General features: G+C 39.2%; 1 protein-coding gene across 7 annotated transcripts in view; it reads left to right on the top strand.

Moving 5' to 3' along the window:
- The window catches only part of PRKD3 (protein kinase D3), a 49896-nt gene that overhangs the window by 10686 nt on the left and 13181 nt on the right, over positions 1 to 26029 (top strand). For all 7 annotated transcript variants that reach the window (XM_074818298.1, XM_074818300.1, XM_074818293.1 and 4 more), the window contains 9 exons: positions 5611 to 5749; positions 7448 to 7579; positions 8296 to 8453; positions 11546 to 11735; positions 14461 to 14538; positions 16503 to 16686; positions 18196 to 18319; positions 21661 to 21738; positions 23373 to 23649. In XM_074818298.1, coding sequence (XP_074674399.1) covers positions 5611 to 5749; positions 7448 to 7579; positions 8296 to 8453; positions 11546 to 11735; positions 14461 to 14538; positions 16503 to 16686; positions 18196 to 18319; positions 21661 to 21738; positions 23373 to 23649 — 1360 coding nt within the window. The remainder of the gene's footprint in view (positions 1 to 5610; positions 5750 to 7447; positions 7580 to 8295; positions 8454 to 11545; positions 11736 to 14460; positions 14539 to 16502; positions 16687 to 18195; positions 18320 to 21660; positions 21739 to 23372; positions 23650 to 26029) is intronic.

Below are 26029 nucleotides of genomic sequence, written 5' to 3'. Positions count from 1 at the left end.
AGTTTTTCTGGGTAAAAAGAATGGTGTAATGCACTATCAATTAAACTAGACATGTTGTAATACTTAACAGTATAAGCATTCTAGATAACACCAATTGTTTTTCCTCAATGTAACTGCAATAATGCACTAGTAGTGTTCCTTGTGCTAGTACCACCCAAGTACAAAGGGTTGCATACGTTCTTTATGGAAGTTGATGATATTGGTGTACCAGAGATTAATTTTGGCACAGTCTATTGCATACGTAGGCTTCCCGCAAGTGATTTCCTGTAGTTAGATGCTCTTTTGGAACTGTTAACACTAGGAACAGTCTCCTTTTTGCTTTTAGGAACCATAGTAATACTGGGATTAGCAGTTTATACATTCTGAGTCACTGTGCAGATACTTTGGGCTTTTATGCAGGAAAGTAATAGCTGAATAATCCTGTAAGATAAAACAGGCTTTAGAAAGTTCTGCTTTGAGTTTTGTTTTCAAGTTCACATTGTGAGCCCTTAACACTTCAAAGGAACTGAATAGTGTTCTTCCTTACCAGCTTTGTGTAATTGAGCATAAGCAAGGCTATAAAAGCTATACTTTGCTGCAGTACAAGAGAAAAATTTGATAGTGTACAACTTGAACATAGTTTAATATTTGCGTAAAAATTCTGTTAAAAGATACCACTTGAAATAAAGTCCTTGTTAATCGATGAGGTTATTCTTGGCCAGCAGTCTGCACATAGTCTTCTGGCTAAGGTGCTAGCAAGGAATGCTGTATTCCCAAACGTACTGGGGAGTGGAAAAGAGAGCAGGGCGCTGCACGTCTGTAAGGAGCCAAGCTGCTTGCACAGCTCCCCGCATCGAAGCCTGGCCGAGTGCCTTAGACATGGGCTCTGACGGCCACCTGCAGCTCATCAGGGCTGGCCATGCAAAGGGCAGCCAGCCAGCGCTTCCATTGCTTGGGCGCACAGGACTGGAGTGGGCGCAGAGGAGAGTAATCTGAGCTGAAGTGTGTAGAAAGGAGTGGTCAGAGAGGCATCTTTTAAGGTCTGTTCTTTTATAATGGGAATTGTGAAGCGGGGTGTGTGTAAGGAAAGGGCAGGACTTCTTCATGAAACCTGAAAGGTTTTTTTAGGAACAGTTGAATCTTGGCAGTCTCCTGGCAGAGGCGAGGCTGCTGCAGCTCCATGCCCCAGGTCCAACCAGTAGCAAGACTGACCACCTATTCCCAGTAGGCACAGGCACTTGGGTACAGGTGTGCAACACATACACCTATGCACAGAGGTTGACACAGGCAGACACACAGAGCACTCACATGAACACCAACAGCACCAATGGTCTCAGAGTACCCTTCTCTGGTGGTTCAGGATGAAGGTCTGTTAGTGGGAACACACGCAAAAAAACTCCAAAGCCAACAAAAAAACAGCAACAAAAAAGAAGTGAATGTCTCCAGCAGCTGGGCTCAGGCACTCTCTGCCCAGTGGCAGTTGCTGGGTCTTGGTCTATCCAGTTGCTGGCACTTGGATATTCAGGCTCTTGGTTTCACTCACTCTGGGCTCTCTGGTTGCTGGCACCACAGACACGTGAGTCTTCTGACCTGTGGTCTGGCTCTAGTTGCTGACACTTAGACCCCATACACACACGTGCGCTCGGAATGAGAACCCATCATTCAGGAAAATAGTTACAAATGGAATTTAATGGAAAGAGAGGACAGATGGTGCTGATCAGGCACAGGGCATGGTCAGAAAATTGTTCTGACCAGCCCCTGTTTACAGGTGACCAGCCATTTTTATTTTCTTATACCTCTGTTTTTTCCCCATGTTTATTCCTGTCAGAATCACCTATTTCCTTGACTTTGGTTCCTTCTATAAACATCCCATAGTAAGTCTTGTACAATCCTAATTCCCTGGTATTTTATTATGTGTTCCTTACCATAGGGCACCAACCCCTATCAGTCCCAAAGGTGCTCTAGTGTTGACTTATTTTGATGGGTTTTATGGCTGGAAACTGGGGCTGAGGCCCTCCTGAGACAGTCCTGGGAAGGGCGTGGACAGGGTATCCTTTCCTTGGAGTCCTTACTTTGGGTTCCCCTTGTGCCACTGCGCTCCTCTGGCCTGTGGAGATAGGCCTTTGGTGGCCTGAAGGGCCTTGGAGGAGCCCGGCAGGGTATTGTATGGGCTGCCCCACTTGTAATGTTCCTCTTGGCTCCTTTGTGGACATGCAGACAATCACCTAACCTAACAGGTTTAGAAAAACCTTGTAGCAACTGCAACTCTAGTACCAATAATCGGGTTATCTCTACACCAATGCTTTCAGTTTTTGGAATGATTTTTTTCAGAAATGGAGATTAGGCACGCACAATGCATAGAAAAATGCGTCCTGGGTGAAATCTATCACATATATCTATAGAAACTGTATACAGAATCTATAGAAACTGTATACAGAGTCTGTGTTTAATGATAGGCTTCTTACAATAATCTATGCTAGTATTTATTGCTAGTCTTGTTAGGCCTGGGCTTGTGATGCTGCATCTTATTCTAGAAGCTGCTGATCAAGCTGAAGCTTGTAAACAGAGGAATTACCTTTTATGAGGTTAAATATTACAGTTACAAAACCAGACAGCTTTTCACAGTCATTTCATCCATGTATATATACTTGTTTTGAGAGAAGAGGGCAGTAAAACATGTCACTACAGTATCATAAGCATTCATGATACACAGCTTAGAAGGTCAATTTGATTAATGTTAGAACCAAATGAGGATGTTGATGCTGACAGTTATAACAATCTATAATAGATGATTTTGCTGTTTTCATAATACTTCCATTCCATAGAAATTAACTTAGCCTTTGCCTGGAATGTATTTGAAAACCAAATCTTAATTATAGGCATTATACTGTTATTTACAAACTTTGGAATTAAAGTTGATGCTGCTTTCTGAGGAATGTAATGTCTTATATTTTTAATGATTACACTTGCTGTCACAAAGAGGATTTGAGTATTCATTGTAACTTTATTGTGTCAGCTAATGCCTTTTAGTCACCAAAATTAATGTATGTTTAAAACATTTTAATAAATCCAAGATTTGTACATGAGAACGGGTAAATGTTGCACATGCAGAATACATATGGTCATAGCATTTAAAAGAAGTGCCTCTTGGTTTGTGATGATGTGACTTCTGGTAACTGGGGTGGGGGATTATGTGTAGGGATGTTCTGGCAGCTGCATGATAGGTTTATGCTCTCAAAGAATGGAAAAAAAACCCCAAGACACATCTTTCTCAAAAGAAAGAGACCTCAACCTGTGAAATGTCTTAGAGGTTCCTTAAAATCTGTGGTTTGTAGGTGATTCTGTGAACTTAATACAAAGAGGCAATAGTTCATACTGATTTTCTGAATCATCAGTTGTTTCTCCTGGCAGCTGAAATGAATATCAGCATTAACAAAAAGTGTCACGTTTATCTGCAGGCAGATACATGCCATATTCACGTTGATTTTTCTCTGTTTTGTTGGAATTAAATTTTTCAGCAGCATGATGCAATTGATATACTACTAATCAAAGTTATCTTGAGGATATAATTGATTGTAGCATTAATGTAGTAGCTTCTTGTTGGTACTAGCATTAAGATGTGATACCTGGCTAAACAGTGTATATAGTATCAAGAAATAAAACCTCACAGCACTGATTAAAAAAATGTAAATATAACTTGTTTTCTTGTTAATTGAGGCACAGTGGAATTTTGAGTTAGAGCTTAAAGCAGGTTTATGCACTGTTTCACGTAAGAAGAACTGTCAGTTCCCTTGGAAGACTTACTAGTTTGCTGTATCTGCATGTTCTGAATATAAAGTCAAGTCCTGTGCACACTTGCAGAGATACTGAGACACGTATTTGGGCAGCACAGCTAATACTCAACGTTTTACTTGCTTTCTTAATACAAATAATCTTTGTGAGATTGAAAAAAATGTATTTTTCAGAATATTCATGGATATTTGCTATTTATCAAGATGAATCAGCAGATGAATATACTGAAATAAAGTATGATAAGAGAGGAGTTCTTACAGGTAATTCGAGATAACCTAAGGGACTTTAAGCAATAGTGTTACTGTATAGGTTTAAAAAGCATCTGATTTAGGGGAATATAATGCTACTGTCATATCTGTGCCATCACGGCTACTGCACAGAGTACAAGAGAGTATCAGATGTAAATAAGGAACCTAAGTGAGATGAGAGACAGAGGAAGCAGCTGGCTACTTTGGCATAAGCCCAGTAAATCAGTTTCTTGGTGCTGCAGATTAAATATCTACTGGTGTCAGTATGATTTTGTCAGGTCTGTCTTTTGTTTTTGCATGGGTTAAATGGCACAAATTCTGCCTCTCTTTGTGACTGTTCAAGTAGATAGTAAGCTTTCCAGAGCATGGGGGTTCTTCAGTATTATGTGTAATGTAAATATGTTGGGTGTGCACACCAAAACAGAGAAGGCCAACTTAATATTTCAGACAAAATTGCTACCGGAAAGAGGAAATTATTTTCTCTCTGAATGGGAAGGGAGTGTGAAAACAATGGGCGTGACAGATATCTTCATTATTGTCTTTGATTTGGTAGAAACAAGTCTTTGACTACTTTAGGTAAGGACAATTAATATACCACAAGCTTTGTGCAGTTTAGACCCTGTTACTTACTGACTGTGCAAGATCTAAATTACCAAACTGTAGTCTGTTACCTAATGAATTGAATGTTTATTGTGTGCTTTTCTGTATCTTTTCCCCAGTTCTTCCTGTTTTCTTCTGTGGAGCACTTCTGTATGTGTTCCCACCTTGAGTTTGAATTCTGGTTTAAACAAAATGGCCAGAAGAGCTGGTACTCATTCCTCTTCGGGGTTTGTTCCTGCTCTTTATGAACTGCGTGTTTACTTATAAGCTTTTCATTTTAAGAAGTTTCACTCACACTTGACAGTAATTTGAAGAGTTGGGAAAATACAGAATAAGAAAGCTATTTTCAGCGGAGTGTCATGAAAAAATGGCGTGTTACTTAGTGTATCTATTCCCTGTATGGATTTGCAATACTATCTTCTGTCCTTGGATGGAATCAGGTTTTCCTTTTCTTGCACCTGCAGATCTAAACTCTTGTAGAACAACAACATGGAGCCTCTCTTGACTTGGCCCTCAAAAAAAATGGAGCAGTTGCTGCTGTGGTGTCTTGAGCTGAATACCTGCCTGACCAGAATGTCTGTGAGATAAGGGTTACAGGTGGTAGTATTCGAGTCAGATCTGCATTGGCTTTCATGTGCCAGACTGATTATGCAGGTCTGAGAGATTGAAAACCCAAAGAAACAAAAACTTTAACACTTTTTCAGGTTTGAAAAAAGCATCACTGGTGGGGAGGTGCAGGGAAGAAGTTGGTATTGACGGGTTTTATATGTTTTGGGTTTTGTTTCAGTGTGGTGTTTTTTGGTGTATTTTTTTAAAAAAACCTTTTAATGCTACATTTCAGTTAAAATGCTTCAGTTCCTCAAAAATAAGCAGATTAATTTTTGTTTTCATGGAACACATTTAAACACTCAAGTTCTGTAGCTGTTAAAAACATTTATGGGTAGGATTATCAAAGAACGTGTGTTAATTTAGAGTTTACTTTCTATTGCAGTTCCCAGAGTGTGGTTTCTTTGGCATGTATGACAAAATTCTCCTCTTCCGTCATGACCTGAACTCAGATAACATTTTGCAACGAATTACATCAGCAGAAGAGATACATGAGGGAGATCTTGTTGAGGTTGTACTCTCTGGTAGGTACTGTTGTAACAGTGGAACAGCACTTTATTCAGTACATTGAGAGAAGATAGGGCTTTATGGAACATTATTATCATGATTGTCTTGAGCTCTTTGACTTAAGTCTCATATTGGGTCGGTGTTTTGGGGTAGGGCTTTCCAAGAAAATCCAAGTGGTACTCACGCTTCAGTACTCAGTCTTGTTATTGTTTCATTGTCATGTTTTAATCTTCTTCAGGTTTATTATTATAAATAAATGTGAATTATAAGAATATGAATTTATAATTCTAATATAGGTTTATTATAATTGTAGAAGCTGAAATGCAGGTAGGATTCAGAATTTGCTCTTCCAACCCTGTCATTGGCTTTCTTTTACTTAGATCTGTCTTTTTGTTCTGTAGCTTTTGCCACAGATGGTTTATACTGCTAAAAGGCTTCATATAAACATAGTTGCTGATTCATACCTAGAAGTACAGACTCTTAAGGGTTATTGTAGTGCTTGAAAACAGTTTCTTTTAAACAATGAAGTCCTTGGAGTGGTGCTTATTAACCTGTAGTACTCTTCAATAATAAGGACAAAAAAAACCCCAGACCCTAACTGATTTGAACTGTATGTTTTTCATCAATACCCTGTTGAATTCAACCAAAAATCAGCTGTAGTTAAACTACAAACAAAAGCTGGACTAGTATTGAGCAGTTCTTTCAGACTTTAAGGACCAAGTGCCAAACTGAGGTTACGTTCTAGAAAGGGATATCTTTTGGCTGTCATGGGATTAGATTCGTAAATTGGATCAATAAAGTATGATTTCCAGAGTCATAAGGCTTGGTTCCTTGGCTGCATTTCAGGACCTACTGTTCTAGGTGTGTCTAGGGTGTTCGGTAGTTGGTCATCTTGATTTGAGCTTTTCATTACTTCTGATGAATGGCATATTTTGAAAATTTGTTGTGTGTGCTGCCTCTTGACAATCTCTGACAGTTTCCTTATAAACAGACAGATGACCAGAAACTGAGGCATTTTGAAGACATGTAAATCTCTTTCAGTAGGGTTTTAAAACTGAGGCATGAGCATCTGAGTATGAAGTGTTATTACATATTTGATCAAAGAATAGTAGCTATCAGAGCAAGGTAATGTAGGTGTAAAATACCAATTATTTTTTTTTAACACTCCAAAGAAACAGGACAAAAGATTCATTTCAATATATTTATGCTTGCTTAAGAAAAAAAACATTACTAGTGAAGTTTTCAGTGTTCCATGGAAACTATGCACAGTTCTGTTTTGATACACACAGACTTCAATCTAATAAGCTTCTGCTGAAAAAGTCCTTTAGAAGATAAAATTCTAACCTGTAGAACTGTTTTTTGTTTGAAAATTTTTTAGGTTACAAACCAGCTTGAAAATTAAGTTGCTCTTTCAAATGTTTACTGTTGAATTTAGCAGAGCTTGTTGTATTTGTCTCAATGATGTTTTCAATAATGTGACTCGTACTGTTGATTAGTTGTGGCCATTAGTCTACAGCATCCAATGGATTTTTTCCTCAATAACAAAAGCTTACTTATCTTCTAAATGCATATTTAAATGGTATACAGTAAAATACTGATGTCTAAACAGCTCATTAGTGTTCTTTGAGTCTGTCATTTTTAAAACAACATATTTTTTCCATAAATGCTTGTTGATCCCGTGGCAAGAACCATAACTTACTGCAATTTTTTAAAAGCTTTGGCTACAGTTGAAGATTTCCAGATTCGTCCTCATGCACTTTATGTGCATTCCTACAAGGCTCCTACTTTTTGTGACTACTGTGGAGAGATGCTTTGGGGTTTGGTACGACAAGGATTAAAATGTGAAGGTAAGTCTGATTTTTTTTTTTTTTAGTGTATTTTTGTGTATGTATAGCTATATAAGATGAGGAAGAAGAAATCGTATCTTGTTTGATATATTAGCATGTGATAAATGTAGTATTTTGTAGAGTTGGAAGGGGCTGTGCATCAGGAAACTGAAGTTCTGATCCTGGCGTTAACACAAACTGTGTGTGACCTTGGGCAAATGACTTAAGTGGGGTTTTTTTTGGGGGAAAAAAAAAAAAGCTAGCTTACAAATGTGTTTCTTTGCACAAGGAGCACATACTTTGGAGAGACTCCCAAAGGGGAATCCCTTTCCTTATGGCCTTCATCCAGCTGGCTGTGGAGCACTCTGCAGCCTGCTGTCAGGTACTGACGCTGCCTGCTCGCTACCTTCTCCTTGGCTCTTGTGCTCCAAAGTGAGGGAGTGATGAAAACCTCCTGGTGGGGGGAGATGTGAGGAGGGTAATCAGCTGCTTCAGAGTCTTAGACCTTGTTTCTAGAGCTGGGCTTACTGCAGACCAGTATTATAGCAAGTAGGGCTAAAGAACCTGTTTCTGTGAATTGCATCAAGAGCACTAAAATGAGAGAATGTAACAGAACAGTCTATTTCTGCCTTTACCATTTTCCTGGATCATCTTAATTGCTTTATCAAAATAATAGTAGTATTTTTGTTACTTTGAATGTTGGGAGTTTTTTTGTCTAAAAATTTCTTTTCTTTCAGGTTGTGGGTTAAACTACCATAAGCGATGTGCCTTCAAGATTCCAAATAACTGCAGTGGAGTGAGAAAGAGGCGTCTGTCTAACGTGTCTTTACCAGGAGCAGGGCTTTCTGTTCCAAGACCAGCACAAGCTGAATACACGTCCTCTGCCTCTGAAGAAGTATGTTGTGTGAAAGGGGAAACAATTTCTGGTTTTAAATCCTTTAACCTCTGGGGAACTAGATAGTGTTGCAAGTGGTTTGTAATGAGTACAAGGGTGTTGAGCTTAACCATTATGATTGGTTTTAGTTCATTTTAAATCTGGTGAGTCTTAGACTGTGACACTTACTGATAACTATTATTACTGTAAGAAATTAAATGGGAAGTAAATTATAACTTATGTATAATTTTTTTATTAGCCTGTCACTCAGAGTTCATATAACCTGAGAACTTTGGTTTCAGGAATGATAAAACACCTTGCCTTCTTTGTAATACAGATTCATTCTGTAATTATGGTGTCAGTATAGAATAGTTACTTGCCTAAAGCAGTACAAATTGTAAGCTTTTATGCTGGGAGAGGAGAGAGTGTTCCTGATATGCTGTTAAACTTTTCCCAGAGTTAATCTAGAAAAACCCAAGCCCTGTCACAGACGGGTTTAAGGGATGAAGGGCTTACAGTAAAAACCATCATCCATAATAGTTCTTTGTTATAATGGCTATGATGATTGCTGGGAGGTTATCAATTATACTGCAACTATATTGGCATTGTAAGACAGGACAGGCAGTAAATTAGATCTGTTTGTTTCATTGCTACTTTCACAGTGGGGAAAAAAGCAGTGCTTTTGACACTTAGTCTTTCCAACTTACCTGATTCTATTACTTTGCAGTATAACAATTTTTGCCACAGTTTGAAACATAAATTGTATGGATTGTCTAGTTCAAGAACGTATTTTTTTAGCTAGAGGCTACGAAGCCTAGTCTTGAGTCATGAAAAATATTAATTCTGGTGTTTATGACTGTTGGTAAGATTTATTCAGTGAACATAGAATTGTAACTGTTTCTCTTATCACAGAATTTAACTTTGACATGTATGCATGCTTAGTACCTCTTTGACACCTTTGCTGTCTGATTTTTGGATACACGGCTGTCTGATTTTTGAATACACGGCTTACATGATCAGTAATATATTTATCATATTTGCAGCTCATCGTTCAGCAGTCTTAATACAGATGGTCAGATGTACAAGGCTGTATTCCTTTACATTTTTCTGTAGATGTAGGTAACTGTAAGTTTATCCTACTGAATGTCCAGTATGATAATCAATGACTTTTTTGTTTTAAGAGCTAAAGGTTTTTTTAACTTAATTTCAAAAATTTTGGGGGGTGTTTAATTTCCAAAATTAATTTTTAATTTTCTAAATACTTTTGCCTAACTTAGTAAGCTATCCAGGCATGCCATACTTTCTTTTTAAAACTGATGGCTTGAGGTAGTGGTTAGATTTTGGTTTGCCTACCTCCAGTGTTTTCCATTTTATTCCCTGTATGGGGGTCTGTGTGTGCTGTCTGTGAACCTTGCCAGGTTGCTTAAAAAAAAAAAAAAAGTCATAAGAGTGAATTTTTAACATTTTAGCTTCTGTGGAAATATTCATACATACTTTCCTGTTCTCTGCAAGGCTTTTCTGTCTGGTATTTTCTTGGTTTTGTTTTATGATACCAGAATGTCCTCTTAAAGCTTCTTGACCACGTTGCTTTCTGAGCCAACCCCTTCCTCCCAGCCCACCAACTTTTTTCTTAACTAAAGTAGAATCATAGAATAGTTTGAGTTGGAAGGGACCTTTAAAGAACATTTAGTCCAACCCCCCCCTGCAATGAGCTTCAACTAGATCAGGTTGCTCAGAGCCCCATCCAGCCTGACCTTGAATGGTTCCAGGGATGGGGCATCTACCACTTCTCTGGGCAACCTGTTCCACTGTTTCACCACCCTCATAGTGAAAAATTTCTTCCTTATATCTAGTCTAAATCTACCCTCTTTTAGTTTAAAACCATTACCTTTTGTCTTATCACAACAGGCTCTGCTAAAAAGTTTGTCCCCATTTTTCTTATAAGCGCCCTTTAACTACTGAAAGGTTGCAATAAAGTCTCCTCAGAGCATTCTCTTCTCCAGACCCCAACTCTCTCAGACTGTCTTCATAGGAGAGGTGCTCTGTCCCTCTGATCATTTTTCTGTCCCTCCTCTGGACTTTCTCCAACAGCTCCATATATTTCCTGTACTGAGGACCCCACAGCTGAACACAGTACTCCAGGTGGGGTTTCACCAGAGCGGAGGAAAGGGGGAGAATTGCCTCCCTCAACCTGCTGGTCACGCTTATTTTGATGCAGTCCAGGATACAGTTGGCTTTCTGGGCTGTGAGCACGCACTGTCAGCTCATGTCCAGCTTTTCATCCACCAGTACTCCAAAGTCCTTCTCGGCAGGGCTGCTCTCAGTCCCTTCATCCCCCAGCTTGTATTGATACTGGGGGTTGCCCTGACTCATGTGCAGGACCTTGTACTTGGCCTTGTTGAACCTCATGAGGTTCACATGGGTCCACTTCTTGAGCTTGTCCAGGTCCCTCTGGATGGCATCCCATCCCTCAGGTGTGTCAGCCACACCACTCAGGCTTGGTGTTGTGTGCAAACTTGCTGAGGGTGCACTTGATCCCATTCTGTCATTGATGAAGATAGTGAACGGTACTGGTCCCAGTACAAACCCCTGAGGGATGCCACTTGTCACTGATCTCCATCTGGACATTGAGTTGCTAACCACTACCTTCTGGATGCCACCATCTAACCAATTCCTCATCCACCGAACAGTCCACCCATCAAATCCATATCTCTCCAATTTAGAGAGAAAGATATTATGGGGGACCATGTCAGGGCCTTACAGAAGTCCAGACAGATGACATCTGTAGCTCTCCCCTTGTCCACTGAGCTCTTGTCCACTGATGTAGTCACTCCATCATAGAAGGCCACTCGGGTGGTGTGGCAGGACTTGCCCTTGGTGAAGCTGTGCTGGCTGTCTCAAATCATCTCCCTGTCCTCCATGTGCTTTAGTATAGCTTCTAGGGGGATCTGTTCTGTATCTTCCCAGGCACAGAGGTGAGTCTGCCAGGTTAGTTCCCAGAGTCCTCCTTTCTACCCTTTTTAAAAATGGGTGCAATGTTTGCCTTTTTCCAGTCACCAGGGACTTCACTGGGACTGTTTTGGTGCAAATCACGTATACTTTCTTTATTCCAGCGCTGCTGCCCAGAACCTAGTAAGAGGATTCCCTCCTGGAGTGGCCGTCCCATCTGGATGGAAAAGATGGTGCTTTGCAGAGTGAAGGTTCCACACACCTTTGCGGTTCACTCTTACACTCGTCCCACCATATGCCAGTATTGCAAACGGCTGCTTAAGGGCCTGTTTCGCCAAGGAATGCAATGTAAAGGTAAACATGTAATTTTCTGCTGCAGTGGTGAATTTCAGTAAAGGTCTTGTATTTAAAACTGATTTCAACTTATGTCTTGATTGCCAGAAGGCTGTATACTGCAAAATGTGGCAGTATAATTTTTGAAAAATTGCATATTTTTGAGAGGACTACAGCAGCCCTCATTTTCATTTTAGTAGACTGTATATTGTACATTTTTCTGAAAAATAAGACTTAATCATATGTAGATTGGGAATACCTTAATTCTAGAAGGATAATTCTAAATTAATAAAAATGGGGAATACTTTGTTCAATGTCTGACTTCTAGACTCATCACTAAAGAATTTGTAAGTTTTCATTATATTATTCTAGTACAGAATACTGGTTGTTATCTTTTGGAAAAATTTTATACACATAGGTGTCTCTCCTGAACTAGCGCAGGCTTCATCGGCTGTGTGGGTTTTATTTAGCATATGTTAAGATGCATGAGTTCAGGGCATCAGTTCCCAGGGCATAACTATGACATTGTGATCTTCTTCTGTCTCTTTATTGCTGGATAGTGCAGATCTGTCAGCTTTGTTGCAGGAAGGAAAACTGTAGTGATGAATCATAAACATTAATATGGAAAGGACTTTCCATTTCTCTTATGTGAGTTTGTCAAATGTGAGTACCAAAGGTCAACATTCTGAAAGAGATGGTTTAATACGTTTTCAATTTCCTTTAGTAGAGGAGAGCAAAAATTGCAAGCTTATAGTTGTGTTAACTTTTTGACTAAAAATACTGCTGTCTTAAGTAAGGAAGTAGTTTTATCTTTCATTTCTGTTTTTATTAATTTGCAGTCTTTGTTGTCTATTTGAAGTCTGCATCCTGAACCATTTTTTTTTTTAGTCAGTGTCTCTCTTGGATACATGTAATATATAAATAATGAAGCCCGAAAAATATGCTTTGCAGTTTTATATAGATGTTACTGACCATATACAGTTGTTGTGACTGTATATCCAGCTGAACAAATGGGGCTACCACACCAGTTTCAGAGAATTGAATGACACTAGATAAAAACAGCCTAGGGAAATGTTATGTATACGCACAGGACAGAAATAAGTATATTAATAGGCCTCCATTTATGCAGTATGATCCTATATGTATTTTTATTTATCGGGAATTGCTATCAAACAATCAAAATATTTTCATACTGCTTTCTCCTACAGATTCTTAAGGTTTCCCACCGACTTCCTTGTGCACATTCCCAAAGCTTGGGGTCTTTCAACAGTCCCATGTTCCTGAGTACCCATAAAAGCCCTGGATTTCTTGAATTAATCCAGGCTTCTGCTTGGACTCTGAGGATGATCTTTGGGATGCTAAGCCTATATTTGTGGTAATAAATTAAATGTGCCCAGGAACATTCCTGGACACTGAGGTCAACTGGGACAAAATAACCCTTGCTCATGAACAAGTTTTCTTAGCATCCCAGCCTGGGTGGCTGTATACAGACTGCCTGTTGGGAACAATTTCATGGAATACTCTTGATTTAAGGACTAGACCTGGGAACTGTTTGGGATTGTGGTAATGCTGTGGGCCAAAAGCATGCTAGGGGATGTTTCTAACTTTATTAGACTTGAGAGTTGCATTGCAGTACCGAAGAATGTTTCTGTATGTAGTTTAATTTATTAGGATTGACTCACTCGTAGTCTTTCTAGTTCCCTGGTAGGATTTGAAATGTCTCTGTTTCTTCCAGTCCCCTTCAAACTAGTGAAGTAACTATAGTCCATAACATGGACTGAAAACAACACTGCTGTAGAAAGGACAGTTCATGGGTCTCCTAGAATACTTCCTCACAGGCACTCAGAAGTTGAACAGAATTGTATTTTGCTCCAAGGTTTCGCTTCTCTGCTACTGAAAAGGGGAAGATAATGATTCTTCTCTTGTTTGGGCTTAAAATGAAAGCCCAATGAGCTTTCTTTGGATGGCAGAAAGGGGCTAAATTATCAGTTGTAGGGTCAGTAGGGAGTTTTGAAATTCACGATGTTGTTACAAGAGTTGAAAATTACAGCGATGCTGCTAATAAAGGAAATTCCTGTTAATACCACTAATGTTGTATGCTGGACTTTGTTCAGTAGGTTGCATATGATACCTCAGATGCAGAAATGGCACACATCGGGTTAGATTCAATCTCCACTTCAGGCCAGATTTGAACATAATGTTATTCTGTCTGCCCTGTGTTAGCAGGCAGAAATGGAGCTTTAGTGTTCGGCCAAATTTGTGATCTGAATGATAGGGGTACTGGACTTTGGGATTTACTGCAGAGGATATTTGCTCTGTGATATAGCTGTGTGATCCTAGAGGCTCTGATGACTGCAAGTCTTAGGCAGCAGGTGGGGAAAAATGATAGAGATGAGACATTTAAATCATATAGCAATAGAAAAAAGGATGTGGAACAGATGAGAGAATGGGAAAAAATTACATCATAATGGAAAAAATAACTACAGAGAAAGCTAGAAAAGTAGAGGACTGTTTTATACTGGAAGGGGAAGTGCTGACATAATAAGTAGTGGTGGGGCAAATCAACATGTGACATCAGGACAAGATTGTTAATTTCCTTCTGGAGGTGACCTCATTGGTGCTGTCTTCAGTTACACGCAAATATATGAATCTGAACTGGAGCTTGTGATGGAAGTAGTGAATGATAGAATGTTAGTGTCTGAGTAGGAGTAAGATTCTGGTATCATGGGCTTATTTTCTATTTTAGATTGCAGATTCAACTGTCACAAACGCTGTGCATCTAAAGTACCTAGAGACTGTCTTGGAGAGGTGATTTTCAATGGAGGTAAGATGAGAAACATGCTTTCAAATACTGACAGATCTTTGGAGGCTTAACAAGATGCATTAGCTTTTGGTTCCCTCATCTTTGAATATTTTACATCTTTTTGTTTTATCTTTCCATTTTTTTTCACCTGAGATCACTGACAATTGAAAAGATTCACTGTAAAACTTATGCTCTGACTTCAATTTTACTTAATCAGTCTTGGCAAGTACAGTATGCTTTGCTTGAGATTGCTCAAGGGAAATAAAAAAAATCAAGAAGCCTTCTCAATGTACAAAAATTAAAGATCTGTTGTGATTAGTCTGCTCGTTGTTCACCATGAAATACATATTTTTAAATGTTGAATATCTGAAGACAAATACCACTTTTTCTGACTTTGTCATATCTATGATTTTTAGTGGCCAGAGTTAGCCCAACAGCTTATGAGGGAAAAGAGAAAGGAAAAAACCAAGCCAAACCAAAACAAAATACCCCACTATAATCTTTTTGAAACCTCAATTAATTAGGGCTATTTTCTGAACAGACCTTACAGAGTTGAAAGGGGAGGGTGGGAAACAGTATGTTGAAGAAAGTTTAGAGTCGTTCTTACAAGTTTTAGACCCAGTGTTAAGCTGATGAAATCTGGGATGGATGAGCAGACAGGTGGATTGAAAGCTCATTGAATGGATGAGCCTAGAGGGTGGGGATCAGTGGCATGAAGTCTAGTTGGAGGGTGGTAACTAGTAGTGTACCCCAGGAGCCAATACTGGGGCAAACCCTATTTAACATCTTCATTCATGATCTGGATGATGGGCAGAGTCTACCCTCAGCAAGTTTGCTGCTGGGTAGACTGGCTGCTGGGGGGACTGACTGATAGGCCAGAGGGTTGTGCTGCCACCCAGAGGGACTTCGACAGACTGGAGAAGTAGTCTGGCAGGGGTTGTTGGACCAGATGACCTCCAGAGGTCCCCTCCAACTTCAACCATTCTGTGATTGTGTTGCACAAAATCTTGATCCTTGGCACACATATTTTTGAGGGGAATAAAATTGATGACACGCAGCAGATCACACCAAACTGTACAACCTGATTCAGAGGCCTGGGCAGCAGCCCTATTATCCAGTGGGTCTGTTGCCATTGCACAGCGTATCCCATCCATTCATGCCTGCCCTCTCCAGCTCCAGGGCTCTTGCCTGGGTCTTGAGATTGGTGGCCATGAGCATTAGTGTGCAACATATTGCTGCAATCTACTTTCACCACCCTTGTGATGATAAAGTGCTAGGGCACATAGTTTGGGTACTACAATTTCATACAATTCTTCTATGGACATGAGGAGTCCTTTATTTTTTGTTCTTCCTCCCACACCTAAATTGAGCTCAACTCAGACCAAAAAAAAAAAAGCTACAGATGAAGATATTTATCTTAATTTTTCGTTTTCCACAGTGCAAGTTGTACAGCTTTTGGAACCGTTAAACTTCTGCCAGCAGAGAGTTAGATGCAAATAAGATCTGTTCAGCTTTTCTCCTGCAATGCCACAGCCTTCCTTTTCTCTCTTTTGTTATCAAGGGCTACAAGGGCAGTGAGAACAGAGTTGGGTTTCTGTTGACGGAGCATTTCATTTGCACAGGAGTAATTCTCTGGGTCATCTCTAGCTATCGAAACGTTACTTTGTACTAATTGTGGAACAGAATTACTTAATGCGATTTAGGTTTAGAACTTAAGCTTTTCACTCCATTTCTTTCAATATGATTCTTGTTTTAGTTGGGTCTCTCTTGCCTTGGCATTTAGTAAAACTAAGTTGATAATGTTCATTAGTGTACTCTGCGTCATTTAGGAAAAACTTGAGGATTTTATATATTCTGATTGTACTTTTATGTTTACTCACATAAGTGTGAACTGAAGAAGAAATTCTGTGCAGTTTTTTGTGTTTTCTTTTTTTTTTTTCTATTTGTGTATTTGAAATAATATCTGAATCCTTTGTTGTTTCCAGAACCTGCTAGCCCAGGCCAGGACTTGGACATGCCAATGGAAGTTGATAGCAGTGAAATGAACAGTGATGGTAGTCGAGGACTAGATGATGCTGAAGAGCCCTCTCCTCCAGAGGACAAAATCTTCTTTATGGATCCATCTGACCTTGATGCAGACAAAGATGAGGAAGCTGTCAAAACCATCAGGTAAGTCGTAAGGTGGATTTCTTCTCTCTGGACGTACTTTCCTCAATATTGTAAAACATTTCTGATTAGCCCAGTTGTACTGCTTAAAATGTTTGGGGGTTTTTGTGTGGTGTCTTTTTTTTTTTAACTTGAAAATGCTTTGTAAAGTTATCCTGTCTCAAGAAAATCTGAAACATAAATTAAAATAATATAGTCTCTTCTAATTTGGAAAAAGTGCTGTGCTATGACTGTTATCAAAGAAATAAAATCAGATTATCAAAACATGGTAAAAATTATGGCTTGACATGGCTAAGGCCTTTGACTTTAGCCTAATTTAGTTATGCATGTGATTTAAAAGGAGTTACTCAAGATATTTTAATATTCATGTCATAATCTATGGGCATTTTAGAGAGAAGTTTCTTTTATTTGTCTTGAATGTGATTTTTCTGAAGTCTTCTATCCAATAACTGTTGCATAGTTCCTTTGTTCAAGTTTGGTCTTTCTGCTTTCTGTATTATTCTGCATAGTGTCATCCTGATTTTCTTAACTCATTCTCAATAACATAAGAGCAGTTGTACTGGGTCAAACTCAAGGTCATTTTAACTCAGGGCTTAATAGCAAATATGTGAGGAAGAGCATATAGTGATAGCTTCCCAACTTTCTGTGACTTACAGCTCAAGGACTTCCTGAATTGGAAGTAGCATCATTTTTGTGTTCTACCTCTAGGTAGGATTTTTCCATTCGTATTCGAAGCAGTTAAAGTTTTTGGCATGTACAGCATCCTGGCATGTACAGCAGCCAGTTCTACAGTGTAACTGTGTGCCGTGTTAAAGCATCTTTACGTTTTTGGTTTTGAATCTACCTCGTGATTTTGTGCGTTTACAAATGTTGCTCTTAGTGCCACATGTAGGAGCTCTGGTGTTAAGCAGACAACTTCGTGGTTGATTCCATCTTCAATGCTATTAAAACCTGCACATTTAACTAATGATGCTGTCAGAATATTAGAGATCGTCAAATCCTTGTCTGCAGAACAGTTAATATCCCTGAGCATTGATAAAATCTTCTAGTGCAGCTGTGATTTGAATTAACACATCCCTCTTTATATTTTCATAAATTGAAAGTATGTTTAGATAGGGACCTTCATTGGTGTAATAACAATATTAAGAAGTAGCATAGTCAACTTACACAGATAAGAGGAAATAATAGCAGTGATGTTAATTATATTTTTATGCTGAATTAAGACCGGCAGTCTCAGATAATAGTTTTGAGGGAGGATGATTTCTGTAGGTGTCCCCATTCCAGTGTTGTGTTTCTTCTGTGTTCCATAGAGTAGCTTCAGTACTGCAGTATTTGTAGTAGGGGAGCTAGTGGGAGCTCAGATACCTTATCAATGTCATCTATCAATGAAATTTGTATAGGAAGGAAACATGTCTGTTCCTGAAAATTATAGACTAAATGTGGAGTACCGGTATAATTGTATTACTGTTGTATTTTAACTTGTTAAATACTAACTGTTCTATCTCTTTTCAGTCCTTCAACAAGTAATAATATTCCTCTGATGAGAGTTGTACAGTCAATCAAGCACACAAAGAGGAAGAGCAGTACAATGGTGAAGGAAGGATGGATGGTCCACTATACTAGTAGAGACAATCTGGTCAGTGGCTTTAGTTTCTTCCTACATTGTTTAATTATTTCTCTAAACCAGTGTATTTTATTTCTCTTATTTAGATATTCTGGTTTACAGTATCATTTGAAAGAACTTTGCCATGATGCTCATTATAAAGAAGTTTGGTGCAAAGGAGAAACTAGTTTATTCATATTCTTCATGTGGTGATTGAACAGTACTTTTCCTTCTTCCTTTTAAGAAGGAGAAGCATCTCTAAATTGTTTCAAATCATCATAGAATTGTAGACTGGTATGGGTTGGAAGGGACCTTAAAGATCATCTAGCTCCAACCCCCCTGCCAGGGGCAGGGACACCTTCCACTAGACCAGGTTGCTCAAAGCCCCGTCCAACCTGGCCTTGAACACTTCCAGGGAGGGGGCAGCCACAGCTTCTCTGGGCAACCTGTTCCAGTGCCTCACCACCGTCACAGTGAAGAATTTCTTCCTTATATCTAATCTAAATCTACGCTCTGTCAGTTTAAAGCCATTGTGCCTTGTCCTGTCACTACATGCCCTTGTAAAAAGTCCCTCCCCATCTTTCCTGTAGCCCCCTTTAAGTACTGGAAGGCTGCTATTAGGTCTCCCTGGAGCCTTCTCTTCTCCAGGCTGAACCACCCCAACTCCCTCAGCCTGTCTTCACAGGGGAGGTGCTCCACCCCCCTCATCATCTTCATGGGCCTCCTCTGAGCTTGCTCCAACAGGTCCATGTCCTTCTTCTGTTGCTTGAATTGCGTGTTTAAGATTTCAGCTTTCCTGAGATGATAATTTGGAATGATTTGCTTATGTTTTCTTTCTGTTTAGCAGTTGAACTAAATGTTTGTATCAGTGTTTTTATTCTACTACATGAAAAAGTGGAAATCATTATAAAATGATGAGTACTGATGACACTATTATTCTAATGATCTAGGTGTTTGTAAATATTTATGTGTAGATAGCGGAGCTCTTCATTCCTCTAGCAATTCACTCTATCTAAAAGTGTTATTGAACACTATCCACCCCAAGATCAATATTCCTCTTGATGTCAGTGGAAGAAAGAGTTTTGGCTTGACTCTTTGTCCTTGGGTATGCAAGCATCTTCCAGAAAGACTACATTGTTTGTTCCTAGTGCTACCAATAATGATCTTGTAATTGAACCTTCTTAGGCAAGCTCCTTAGTTTTGTGTATCGAGGAGGAAGATGGAAGAATAACTGGATTCTTTAGAGTTATCTGATGTGAGGGTGTGAATCCTTTTGTCTTTTGGTAGATGAATGAAAAGGATGAAGTCAAAAAGTTCCCAGATCTTGTGAAGCACAGTGTGTCATATTGAGACTGTTCATGAAAGGATGCATAAATACTTTTGTGTTCTTTGTCTCTACACAGGAGTCTGATTGAAGGGGACTTGAGGAATTTAGAGAAGCAAGATCATTTAAGTTCTGCTGAAATCAAGCTTAGGAGTGATACTAGTCAGCTCAGGTTATTGTTGTGTTTGTCAACTAAACAGACCACTACAAGTGGTCTATAAGAAACTGTCATACAAAATATTTCTTTAAAGTACAGTTTTTTTAATACCTAGATGTATTTATCACAAACCAAAATAAGTATCTAGCATATTTCGGATGAGATTCCAGCCAAGGCTGCTTAATGGACACAGTTATCAGCTGGCTATGGAAGAATTAAGGCCAGGTAGCAGACAAAGTTGTAAAGTCTAGCAGAACTGTTCAGGGCAGACCTGGTATTTGGCTCTGATTTAATCTTCCAGTGCAGCCAGTACATTTTTCCATGGACTTTTTTTGAACCTCCTCATAGAATGGTGATCAGATTGTATACCTTAGCTTAGTTTGATTTTTCATTTGTCAGTCTGGCTACTACCTAGGTGACACCTACTGAAAAAGGCCATTCAAATGAAGGGGAGTATTCTGCCCCAAAGCAAGATACCTTCAGGCAAGCCAGATCTCATAGAGCTTCCTAGTGGGGGGAGACTTCTGTATTAGGCATTACAACAGTGGCTATTTTCCTTGACTGCTCTGCTCTCAGCAATGTCAGACTATTTCCTATTCCTGAAACAGCTTGTGCTTTCTATCAGTTCCAAAGAGGTTAATTTTGTCAGCAATATCTTCAGCTTCTTGCTGACCCTGGATAACAAAATATTTCACCCTTTATAATGAGAAGTTTCTGTATTGTCATCTGTATTCTTTTCCTCACTCTGAGCCCATCCTTTCTCAGAATAGGATTTGAATTCCTGAGTGAGTTACCAACCTCTTCCTTAATTCCACACACTCCCCCCCCGCCCCCCACCCCCGCCCCGCTCCCCTCCAAAGTATTTGCTGATTCATGGTTTAATAAAGAGCATATATGTCCAAAGGACAGGTTCACCCTTTTACTTTCCATTCAGTGCTACCTGGGAATTCCATTTAGTTAGACAAAGAAAGCTAGATCATGAATGGGTTTAACTCCTACAGGTAGTCTTAGCTTCCTCATGACTGAAGTGATTTAAGTTCTGCTGCATTATGTTTTGAACTTCGTCATCCTAGGCCAGAGTTAAAGGTCTTGGATTTTTGTCACAGAAAAATGAAAATAGATTTCTAACTATATGAGCATGGTGCAAGAAAAGACAGTTAGATTCATATAGCCATATTAGCTTTCTAAAAGCTTCTTTTTGAGGAACATTCTTCTGCTTAAAATTACAAGACAGTTATGTGCAACAGCTTATTCATATTACTTTTTGGTGGAGAAGATACTTCTCATTGGTGGAGACTTCCAGAAGATGGCTATTTAGTCTATCTTGATTCTGCACCTGTCCCTGCCCTCCCCCCCACCCCACCCCGCAATATTTTGCCACTTGAACCTTATAATCTGTCTTGCCACAGTGGTTTTGACCTTCTAGAATTCTGTGTTGACAAAAGAATTAAGGACTTGTTACGCTTGCTCATTCCTTGAACCCTTGCAGTGTTGGTGCGAGGGCACAGAGGGAGAAAACATGACTCCCACAATTGTTACTAAATTAAAATAATTCAGGTTTTGTGAGCGCATGCACCTTAAGTGAAACCTGTTTAGGTAAGTGTTTTTCCTGTAGGAGATAAGTGTTGTTGTCACTGCTATTACTGTAAGGTAAGTGATGTTTTGTTTCTGATTTGTGGAAATAATTGTTGAGCTCCTTCTTGAGTTTTTAAAAAAAAAAAAAAAAAATTATTTCCAAAGTGTATTTTTTCATGTATCTACTCTAAGGTGCAACTGTAGATTAATGTTAATTGATTATCTTAGTAATTTAAAGCATTTCTTATTTAAATAACCAGATAACAAAAGACATACCAGTGATTTATTTCTTACATTATTGTACTGTGCATTTTGTAGAGAAAAAGACATTACTGGAGACTGGACAGCAAATGCCTCACGCTATTTCAAAATGAATCTGGAACAAAATATTACAAGGTAATTAATGATGAGTAATAATTATGTTGCATTTGATTTACTCAGTGCTTTATAGAACTGAAATCTACTTGTGAGCAGTATAAGGATTATCTCAGTTCCCCCATCTTTTATAATCAAAACTGTGACCAGGTTAATTGTTGGCCAAAGCTTTATAAGCAAGAAGGACCAAGACTAACTCTGAGAAGTTGCTTGCAGCTCCTGTTCTAATTCCCTTGAGTATGTCTCTCCTTCCTTTTTACATGTACTGTTCTCCTGAATTACCTAGCATATTAAGCTTTCTTCACAATTACCAGACTATTTGTTTGGCTGACAGTCCAATGAAGGCTAGGAGTTTTGCATTCTTTAAGTAGTGACTGAAAGTTTGCATGCTAATGCATTTTATTTTGAGGTTCCCAAAATTAAATCATTCCCAACCACACAACTGGAAGTTGCAACCAAGATTTAGAGGAAAATTTACTATGCAGCCTGGCGTTACATAAATGAAGCTTAGCAATAAGTTTAGCATATTGTTGATACAGTAACGTGTTCAGTGGCGGAATATTCAGAAAATGTGTTTGAATGTATAAACAGGACTTTTCCCTTTCTTGTCTTATACCTTTAGGTGGGGGCCCAAATCTTGCAGCTTCTTCCTTTATAACATCTCTAAGATCAAGCCTTTTCTCTGTACACCCAGCTAAACTTGCCCAGATCCTTTTCATCCCTATCTTGACCAATGCAGTCTCTTCTCAGACCTCTCTGATACTTGTGTTGCCCTGTGCATTCAAAACACAGCTGGTAAAATATGTTCCTTGCTTGTTGCTCTGTTATGTCACTGCTTTTAGTCCTTTGACTTGCCCCTTTATACCCCTTTTTTTAACTGCTTAAATCTCAGGTTAATTGTCTTTGGTGTTAGAATCATTCACAGTTTTTTGCCTTTACATTTACTTGCTCTTCATTTTAAGCAACTACTGTCTCATACCCCCTTAATGCCAGCCCAGCATTCACCTGCTTGTTCACTACTCCTGCAAGTGACGTGTACCTGTACACCTTCCCATGTATGTGGAATGTCCTCCTCCAGCTAATGTGAACTTGCAACTATTTCTTCCTTCAGATTTGTTCTCTAGTACTGCTTGTACCATGATCTTAAACTGACAAGGCAGAGGAGTCAATATCTGTATGAAAGAGAATCTTTACCCAAAACAATTCAGATACGTGAAGCAATACTTATTGACTAGCTTATATAATCACATCCTCTTCTTACTGTTGTCTTGTTTCACTTTTTTCCCCTGTCGTGTTCTTCTCTAGCTAAGCTGTATAAACTACAGGGGGTCATTCTATAGTTGTGCATCATTTGTATGTGGTGGGGGTGTGTCTCATGCTGAGTATAAATGCAGCTTGTCTGAGTAGAAAATAGTAGTTGTGTAGAGAGAACTATGATGGGGCTGGAAGTCTCTTTAGGCTTGTATAGAGAAATTCAGAAAACTATGGGTGGGCAATGGTCATGCACAGTTTGACATTAGTTATGAAGCTTGGTATTTTGGTGTTGGTATTTTGATTTATTTACTTTGATTTCTTTGCAAACACTTTATGTTTTGAGTATCACTATATTAAAATATGTGCATTTTCATTTTTTAATCTTTAATATTTTTCTTCAGGAAATTCCACTTTCAGAAATTCTCCAGGTGACTCAGCCTCGAGATTTTTCAAATGTGGTGCAGGGCAGCAACCCATACTGTTTTGAGATCATCACTGACACGATGGTGTACTTTGTTGGCGAAAACAATGGCAGCAGTCATCACAGTCCTGTTCTTGCTGCCACCGGAGTTGGACTTGACGTAGCTCAGGGCTGGGAGAAAGCCATTCGTCAGGCTTTGATGCCAGTCACTCCTCAAGCTAGCGTTTGCACTGCTGCAGGACAAGGAAAAGATCACAGTAAGCAGGCAGACAAGGCACTATTATTCATATTTTGAAGCTGTTAATGGTAGAGATTCCTTTCAGAAAAGTGCTTATTTAGAGTGAAGTATTGGCTGTCTATTCTCTGCTGAATTGGGTCTCAACAAGTCTCTAAAAAGTGACACTCAGGTTTGTGGAGGGTGGGCAAATCCTTTAATCTGTTGTAGCAGGAAGTAGTAGTAAAGAATCAGATTTACAATATGAATGCATATTGTAGAGCTTTATTGTAGGAGCATTAAGAACTCACACGTAGTTGCTGGATGTTAAAAGGGACCATAGTTTAGATATTTCTAATATACTTAAATAAATAAATCAGATTATGTACATATACTCTGAAAGAACTAAATTTGGATGCTTTTAAACGTTATCTGCCGTATATCTTTTTTAAAATCTGAGATACCAGTAACTAAGAGGAGTTAGTGATGTAAATACTGCCAATGATAGAAGGAACTTTTGCTGAGTTGTGGATAGTAATAAAAAGTACCCTATTCTTCTTTCTATGCACCTGCCCTCCCTTTCTTTATCTGGCATAGGATCATATTCATTATCAAGGCTCCACTAAACTATATATTGTTTTCTTTCTCTTAAGATGCCTTGTTCCTTGCAAGGACACTTGTTCACATTTTGTACTGAGATTTATGCTTTCATTCTTTAGTTTCTATTAATCTTGCAGCTACTCCTTAATCTTCTTTTAGTAAAATATGCTTTTGCAGGAGATTGAGATTAGTTTATCTGTCTCTGATACCTGGCGACTCTGCATCAGCAATGGTTAAGAACATGAACATGCTGAGGTAAAGGCACTTTCTGAAAATGCAACCATGGTCTGAAATGGTAAACTATGAAATGCCAGTACTGGTATGTGTATTTGATTACAGAGAGGAAACATATCTATGACATGGTACCTCATAACTGTCCTTATACATACATAAAATGCTGCTTCTGATATGAAATTCTTAGTTCCAAATATATATATCATCACAGAATGGTTTGGGTTGGAAGGGACCTTAAAGATCATCTAGTTCCAACCCCCTGCCATGAGCAGGGACACCTTCCACTAGACCAGGTTGCTCAAAGCCCCGTCCAACCTGGCCTTGAACACTTCCAGGGAGGGGGCAGGCACAACCTCTCTGGGCAACCTGTTCCAGTGCCTCACCACCGTCACAGTGAAGAATTTCTTCCTTATATCTAATCTAAATCTAACCTCTTTCAGTTTAAAACCATTACCCCTCATCCTATCACTACAGTCCCTGATAAAGAGTCCCTCCCCACCTTTCCTGTAGCCCCCTTTAAGTACTGGGAGGCTGCTATAAGGTCTCCCTGGAGCCTTCTCTTCTCCAGGCTGAACAACCCCAACTCTCTCAGCCTGTCCTCACAGGGGAGGTGCTCCAGTCCCCTGATCATCTTTGTGGCCTCCTCTGGACCCGCTTGCGCAAGTCTATGTCCTTCTTATGCTGGGGGCCCCAGAGCTGGACACAGGACTCCAGGTGGGGTCTCACGAGAGCAGAGTAGAGGGGGAGAACTGCCTCCCTTGACCTGCTGCCCACACTTCTCTTGATGCAGCCCATATATATACCAAAGCTCTCTTTGTTTTCTAGAACCTAAGGTTTACTGTTGCTGAGACTTGCAAAGACAGTTGCTTTTTCCAAAATCAGTATTTTTTTTTTCAGATATAAATAATAACATTTTATATTAAAATGTGACAGTGGTAGGGAGTAGACCTGCAGGGGTAGATACAGAGAGGGAGTATTTTAGCATGTTTAGGATTGTAGGAGTATGAGAAACTACGATGAGTTGTGGAGTGGCATTCACATATTCTTAGACAATTTGAGTTGTTTTTTGAACTCTAAAAAGCCCTCAAAATCCATTTATCCCTCTTCCTACACATTATGAGCCATGCAATCTATCCTAAAAGCATTTAAGAAAATTAATCTTTTAGTTAAAAAAACAAAGCCCCCAAAGCCTCAAATATGTTCTTTTTAATAAAAAGACCAAAAAAGGAGATGTTGCTAGTGCTTGAAATATTTGCAGCAACAGGGAATTTGTTGTGCCAAAATGTCCACAAGACACTAGCTAGTCAATTTATACCACATTCTGGCCATAAAATAGCTAGAAATGAGGATGCTCTTCCAGTCTCATATACGGGAAAGTGTCTTTTCTGACCTTGTAGCTGGTGTTTGGGGTGGGATGTTTCTTTGTGGGATGTTTCTGAGCTGAAATAAAGAGAAGATTAGTAAACTGTTACCTGAAATAGATTACATGTTGAATCCTGGCATTACTGATTTCTTCAGAAGTGACAGTTTTTCAGCCCCTATTATGCATTTCAGGCACTAGAAAAAGTGACTTACTTCGTGGGAGTAAC

This window comes from Strix aluco, chromosome 3 (genome assembly GCF_031877795.1).
Source record: "Strix aluco isolate bStrAlu1 chromosome 3, bStrAlu1.hap1, whole genome shotgun sequence".
Classification (NCBI taxonomy): Eukaryota; Metazoa; Chordata; class Aves; order Strigiformes; family Strigidae; genus Strix; species Strix aluco.
Note: the sequence above shows the minus strand (reverse complement) of the source record. Positions and strands in the feature narration are given on the sequence as shown.